The following is a 7,348-nucleotide window of genomic DNA, read 5'->3' on the forward strand; positions in this document are numbered from 1 at the left end:
CCGCGAGAGGAATCTCGACGTAGGTTTGAAATCATTTTCTTCGGGTTGTTCCGTTCTGCTACATCTTTACAAAACAAAAGCTCGACTCCATTTTTTTTGGGCGGGTCAAGTTCTGCTTCCGAGCTTCGATTATACGGTTTCTGATGGAGTGGTTCAGAACCCGAGTCGATCACGCTCATTTTGAATGCTTTTCCTTTGGGACCTCTCGCCCGGCCGATCCATCGACCGCTCTGTCTGGCTTCCTGCTCGCTCACCTGCATGCTTGCATCTCATCTTGCTCGTTCAATCAAACTATCCCCGTACGACGAATGGAAGCGCTGCTCATCAAATGCGTTCGATTTTTTCTATGCTTCGCCTTGCTCTAAGCTCTGGGACTGATTTCTCTAACTAAGCAAGTCGGTCGGCGAGCCGATACGTTCGAGCTCGTCGTCTGTTGTGGGCGATCTTCGAGACTCGTCGCACTAATCGACATGTTAGAAACTGAGTCGGAACGAATAACCTATGGGGGGAAATCCTTAGGTGACGCATTCTCCTGCGACACGGGCTCCTTAACCCTTCGATTCCTTCCGACCCGCAGTTAAGCGATACAGGGGAAACGAGGGGTGGAGGAGGAGCCCGGACCGAAGCTACAAATGAAGGAGTTCTCGATGTTGCAGATCTGTATTCGGAACGCTGAGATTTCTTCAAAGGTTTCTTCGTCTTGCTTCTAAAGTTTGTGGTTTGTGGTTCCTGCCTAACTGATCGCCGAACGGAGTCTACCGGGTGTCGTCGATGATGGGAGCAGCCACCTCAGCTTCAAGATCTGCGGGAGGACCGAATCGTTTGCCGCGCATTCCGAAGAACGAACCTGGTAAATTGACAGCTCATGAGTGAGGCCGATCGTGCGACATCGAAGAGAATTCAGTAGAGAATAGTTCTCGCTGAGCGAGCTGCTCACCTCTCTTTCCAGCCATGATTTGTCTTCGAAGCTCGGCGATGATTGTGTTGATATCTCCGTTCGTGCTCTTGAATTTTTTGCCTCGCATCGCGTGGAAGGGACTTGCTTTCTTCCCGCGCATCGCATGGAAAGCCCTCTTCATGTCCAAATCCCGCAAAGCGTTGACATCTCTCCAGTCGACGAGACTTTCGTCGGCGGGGCCTTCGAGGTATTGAGCCTCTGAGCCCAGAATCAACAAACCAGCGGCCGCGACCACGGCAATGACGCACCAAGGACCACAGTACATGGCCTCTGGAAAGAAAAATAAAAACTACATTAATTCCTGAGGGATTCCTCCAGAGAGCCTGCCCCAAAAGTCATAGGCTTCACACCGGACTCAGCTTCCCCAGAAGGATCTCATGGCCATGCGCTGGAAAACTCGCCCAACTTCAAATCATCTCATTACATAGACGCGAACAGAGTGCTCGTAGCGTCGAGTCCCCATCCGAAGCCGATCTCGAGAGGAATCAATTTGCAATCCATTTGCTGTGTGTCCGGGGGTACGCGAATGAATATTCGTCTCTCGGAGAGGGCTCTGTGACATCGATGACGTTTGAGGCTCTGATTTGTTATCACTGTAGAACGGAGTCCGACCCCGGGCGATGCGCTAAGCAACGACACGACTAGTGTTAACGAATCGAGAATCGGGGCAAGCAATTGGAACCAGCGACATTCACAGTGGAGAGGAGTCTATCGGAGATGCTCTTCTGGGGAAAAAACTGGCTGATTCTGCCATGGCTCGCGAGGGTCAATACATGAAATGCGACTCAGCTGTGAAAAAAACCTATTCTGCTCTCAGTTCGGGATTTTCTCGAGAGGATGACGTCTTCGTCAATATTTGGAGACTTTTCCCTCCTCAGCTCTCCCTGGCCCGCCACGTGAGGTCTCACTGGGCTCCGGCCCAGACGCCAGGCGCTGCCGCTAGGTCAATCATAGCCTAACGAATCTCTTCCGGCCCCCGCCGGCTTCAACAGAAATCCCCTCGCCCCGGCTCGATCTGCGCACGTTGAATGCTCCGAAGTAGCAGACTACCCTACACGAAGACGACATGTCTATGCAACACTGCTCGTGACGTCCTCATCGTTTGGACCGCTCAGCTGTTTTGTCGCTCAGATATCTCGTCTCTGCTCTCGTCACCGATTCCGAGTTCGAGGTGCGTGTTCTCGGACGCAACGATCGGGCGCCATGGGGAGTCACCAACTACGGGGAGGTCCTGGGCTCGGTTTCCGAGGCCAGCCGATTCCTCGCGGAGAATTAGAGTCCTCAATCGACAAGCAAGCTAATGGGTCCGATTCGGGACTCTCGAGTCCGCGATAACCCATCCCGCCGCTGCTGGCGTAGAAATTATCACGGTAAACGGCGGCAGGTGTCAAAAGGTGTAAAAGGTCAGAAGGACTCCATGCGTGAAAAAATCGTACGAGAGAGCCAGAGCTGCGACGCGCGGTGCTATCGACGCTCGAGAGGCTGCAGCATGCTTGACTTGGTCGGCCTTCTGTTTGCTCCTCTTCTTCATGCTAGTCCGAGTTCACGAGGGCCCTCGGGTGGACCCCGGCGACTCCGATTGAATTGTGACGACGTTGCGAATAATGGTCGATAGAATGTCATCTGCGCGTATCTCACCGAGACCCTCAGCGTGTTCTCCTAAGGAGAACGCGAGTTAAAGAAGAGGAGGAGAGGGGAAAAACATGCTTTCTTCCCTGCCTCGTTTGAGGAACGAGCACTCACTGTGGACTCCGTCCGCGGACGTGGAGCTTAGGACGAGTTCTGAGACTCAAGTCAGTGTCCACTTCGTATGAAGTGCGCTTTTCGCTCGAAGCATATTCCGTTTTAAAGTGCGTGCTAGTGGAGAGATAGAATCCTCTACAGCTCCGAACTCGAGACCGGCCTCTTCAGCTCGGAGACGTTCCGAAATTCTGAAGAGATTGACCCGAAATCCCAATAGAATGAGCTTGAGCGTGTTAAAGTGTGAGACCCGCTGACTTACTCCACCTGGTCCCCTTTGCAATAGCTCCTGAAGCTCGGAAACATTGACGAGCGAGAAAAACTCCTTGGAAACAGCCACTCATCCAAATCCTTTCATGGGCGCCGCCCACACAGCATCACTCGAATGTCGCGTATCTAATCGCGTGGAAAATGAGGTTTGAGCGCTCCGGCTTCATGACCGACGACCGCGAGAGCGGCAGTCGGAATTCAGACCGAAATCTCGAAGCGGATCCCTCATGAGAGACCTCGAGGTGGAGTTCACCGACTCATCAAGTTCGCAAGTTCATTGCAGGCAGTCAAGTAGGAAATCGCCGCGCCGTCTCCGTCGATCAAAACGAGTGGGGAACATTTCTCGCCGAGGTGAGGGGAGACTGTTATTCACTCAAGTATGGTCTGCCTCAATTAAGCTCGCATCTTCGAGGCTCGAGTTTCCTGGAAAAACTAGTTCTTTGCACCCAGCAAACGGTCGGCGTGCGAACATTAGAGAGTTTTATGTTTCACTAATGACTCGTGAGGTATCCTAAGAATAATGCGCCAGGCCCAGCGATGCCTTGCCCAGTTCCGTTCCGACTCGTGTAGAGCGAAAGCCTCACAGATTTTGAAAACATCCGACGTATCGCCCACGGAATGTGAATTCCTCTCAGGTAGTCGGGAATCTCATCGGCTTCCGCGTGATGGAGTCCGAAGCAGCGTTCCTTGTCTCACGCGACCAAGACAACGAGATCGACCTCCTTGGAGCTCTCTCTAGCTCCATGGCAAGCTCACGATAGGACAAGCGAAGAGGTATCGCGTCCGATTCGCATTCCCCAGAGCAACGCTCCGCGGCATGTGTTCTCGCGGCGATGGTACGGAAATCCCGGATTGATGGTTTTTCGAAGAAGATCCCTCGACGAAGTTCATTATATGTATCTGCTCGGTCTATGCGACAAACAGCTCGGATGTTCGGCGCTCATGCGTCGCACTTTACACTCTTGCATTGATCGACTCGCTGTTGGAAGCCGGCTCCGGACCGATGAGTCGAAATGCAATCTCATCGCTTTATTGGCGACGTGCTTGGGAGCCGACTGGGATCCGGAGAAGCCATCCACTGTTCCAGGGGATCAGATCTCGTTCTGAGTCGAACGGAAGAGAATGCCAACGAGCAAAACTGAATCGAGACAAACCATATTTTCCACGAAATTCCCAATCATCGCGTCTGGGAGGACCTGCCATCTGCAGCGGCAATGGGGCATGCCGAGTGAAGGAAAGAATGTAAATCCTGCGTTCGTTGTGCCCACGTATGGCTCAGCGTGCCCCTACCCTTCATTTGCCCCTGTACCCTTGCTAATCCTTCACTGAATCAACTGTCTGCTCACCACTCAAAATGGGCGGACCAGGGTCGTCGAGCAATTCAACGAAACTAGGCCGACTAGCTCAAGCCATCAAATGCGTCCGTCTTCGAATGAGAAGCGTCCTCTGACGACAGGAGGTTTCTGCAGACATCCTAAGCAGTCGAGCGTCGTTCGGGACAGGGCAGGCCACCGCCGGTCGTTCCGCGATCTGTGGAGTCTTGGATAAATACTGACGGAATCTCCGAGTAGCTGTGTTAGCTAAATTCGCTATTTTAGCGGTTGTCGCATGGTCACGACCGGGGTTCCGACGCCACATCCGCGCCGAATGCAGACCCTGTAAATGGCAGCACTAAAAGCTCGTTCAGCTTCAGAGAAAAATCCTTCAAATTTACGTCCCGCCAGCACTGTGCCGGGTTCCTGCATGCCCGGCTGACAGCGCGTCAGCCGGTCTCCCACCCCGAAGCTAAATGAGCTTAAAGATCAACTCCGTCGCGTTTGCACTTAAAGAGGCTCGCTGCTTTCCAATCGGGCCTATGTGGGGGTAGGCAGGAGAGAACGCCAAGTTTCGACTCGGATTTTTGTTTTATCTGCTATAAACCCCCCCCCTCCGGTTAGATCTGAGTCTCTTGTTCACCATTCCTCCTCTTCCGCCCAATTTTTTTCATTTCGTCAACGCCGAAATCGTTCGGTTTTAATCATTCTGCTGGCGCGAGCTAGCTGGCAGAAGAAGGAGTTGTTTTTTCAAACTGAATGCGAACTATGATGACACTCAACTAAGGGACACGACGCTATGATTTTCTTTCTCATCTCAATCGTAATTGTGGGATCACCGAGGGGGAAATCTGGACGGGACTGATACGATGCGGGATCATTGGTCGTATGAGCCTACAGATCGGCAACTATCGAAATTCCCGAGAGGGATGGACATCTCGTAACATCAAGGATTGGACGAAAGGATCTTCGTGGCCCCGCGGACCCTGCAGCGGATGACCCGACCATTCCGTCGGGGAAATTCCTGCTCGCTTCTCTATTCCCAAGAGCGTCGATTTGCGACAAAACGGCATGAATGAGCGAGTTAGCTGAAGATGAATTAAGGCTCCAGGTTTTGATGGCATTCAGCCAAGTCTCAGCTGGAAACAGATTCGGTGACGCGTAATTCTCGACGACTACGCTCACGCTTCGCACAAAGTGTATAAATAGAAGCTCAGAATGGGGGGCGATTGTGATTGTCTGTCAGCTCATCTGGAAGTGGAATCGATCGCGACCACACGAACTAATTGTACGGATTCGGCGGGAGCGAATTTTCCCACAGTGGTGAACGCAGCCAAGTAATCATCTATGCGCAACCCGCAGAACCGAGCAACGACTGCCGGGGCGGCTGCTATTATCAGCGATCGCAAACCCTCAGCGCCCGCTGACTGATGGGAAGAATTTTGTTATTTAGTTCATCGAAAACATTCTCCGTGCGCAGATGCATGAGCGACGGCAGCGGCACGAGCTTGTGAGCGGACTCGATACCTAGAATCCGAATGAGGAATCTCGTCTCAAAAAAATCGCCCGTCGAGTCATTGCCGTATTTTGCCGGAGATTCAGGAATCTTTTTTTTGTCTGTACACGAGTGGAGGTGTTTCCGATAAAAATCAGTCGTCATTCTCGTCAGTCATTACGTCATTGCGTAGCTCGAATGGTTTTGGCGAACAGTACAACCTCGCTCGATAACGATTATACTCAATTTATACGAGATACTTTCAATCCGGACATGAGCTCTGGGACGGGAAGAAACGCGAAAATCGTCGGAGACATCGCTGAGGGCTTTCTCAACGGGCTATTGCGTCCGCACTTCCGAAATACGTCCTCTGTAACCGATTTGGTAAGAATGGGAAGAGGAAGGCTGGGATCGGGATTCCAGTCTCTTGTATTCTGACGTTTGTTATCGGGCCCGCTATATGGAGCCCACTCTTTCAAATGAGTCATCCAATAGGGCGATCGGTCCGTTATGAGCAGGTGTCCGTTATACCACTGGGTCCGTAAATGGGTCCGTCATAAGGGAGTTCTGGGACAAAAATACCGCAACCAACCTCTATTAAGGTCTGAAAAAGCTTCCTGTCGAAACTTGAAGCCAAACTCAAACGTTCCAAGCGAGGGCTCAGAGTCGGACGAGAATGCGTTAAGGAATTTCCATTTCTCAAGTGTTGAGCATGGAAACACCCCTACACGCTCGCACATAAACTTTTCCGACGGAGCAACAGGTCACCACTTCCTGGCAAGATCGTGCGAGGGAAGCACGCAGCCTCTCGGAAAATTGCATTGCTGCGGTACGTAGCACCAACGATGTAGAGTGGAGAGAGGGAATCCTCCGCCCCCAACTGGGTTCGCCGTGGTCCGATATATTTCACTTGTCGTAATTCATGAGAGACGTTCCGTCTTCGTTGAATAGCACTCAGGAGAGGAGAGCGCTCACGCATTTGAGCGGCTCGATAGGTCACGCGAATCGTCCGTGAGGCTCGGACTTTTCAGACCAGTAAGCCTGATGGACGAATTCCCAAGATCGGCAGCTGCGCGGACTGGGGTCTATCGCATAGATCGTACTCCCTTCTCGGGAATGGGCAGCGGCCATGATGAAGGTTCGCGAAGGGATTTTCGAGGGCGACGCGGCGAGTCCTCTCTCGCAGCCTGGCATATTGTAGCTAAACACAGGGGAATGAGGAGGCAATCATGCCACGGGGAATACGGAAAAGTACAACTTCGAGGACTTTCATCTCGTATCGCGGAACAAGAATTTCAGGCCTCTGGAAAATTGGTTTCATCTCTTGGAGGGCACACCTGCTTAGCAACGCTGGAGGTCAAAGAATCTCAAAGTCCTTGTGATTATGGAGCAAATCGCGACTCATCACTGACCTCTCATCCTTGCTCTCCGGGCCTGGCTTTCCTTGCAGGGGCGTTCCCAGGATTTTTTTTTGGAGGGGGGTCAGACTAGGTTTTCGGGGGGCCAGAGATCCAAAAATGATGAGGTACCCTGTACTCCTGCATTACGCAAAAAAGAATTTTGGGGGGGGGG

General features: G+C 52.2%; 1 protein-coding gene across 1 annotated transcript in view; it reads right to left on the reverse strand.

Moving 5' to 3' along the window:
* Positions 1-755: 755 nt before the first annotated feature.
* Positions 756-7,348, reverse strand: part of LOC114828475 (uncharacterized) — a 13,098-nt gene continuing 6,505 nt past the window's right edge. Inside the window, exons 2-3 of the mRNA XM_029112763.1 lie at positions 938-1,228; positions 756-862 (exon numbers count right to left, since the gene is read on the reverse strand). Of these exons, the coding sequence (XP_028968596.1) occupies positions 756-862; positions 938-1,223 (393 nt within the window). The 5' untranslated portion in view covers positions 1,224-1,228. The remainder of the gene's footprint in view (positions 863-937; positions 1,229-7,348) is intronic.

Source organism: Galendromus occidentalis, unplaced genomic scaffold, assembly GCF_000255335.2.
Source record: "Galendromus occidentalis unplaced genomic scaffold, Mocc_1.1 scf7180000077527, whole genome shotgun sequence".
NCBI classification, from domain to species: Eukaryota; Metazoa; Arthropoda; class Arachnida; order Mesostigmata; family Phytoseiidae; genus Galendromus; species Galendromus occidentalis.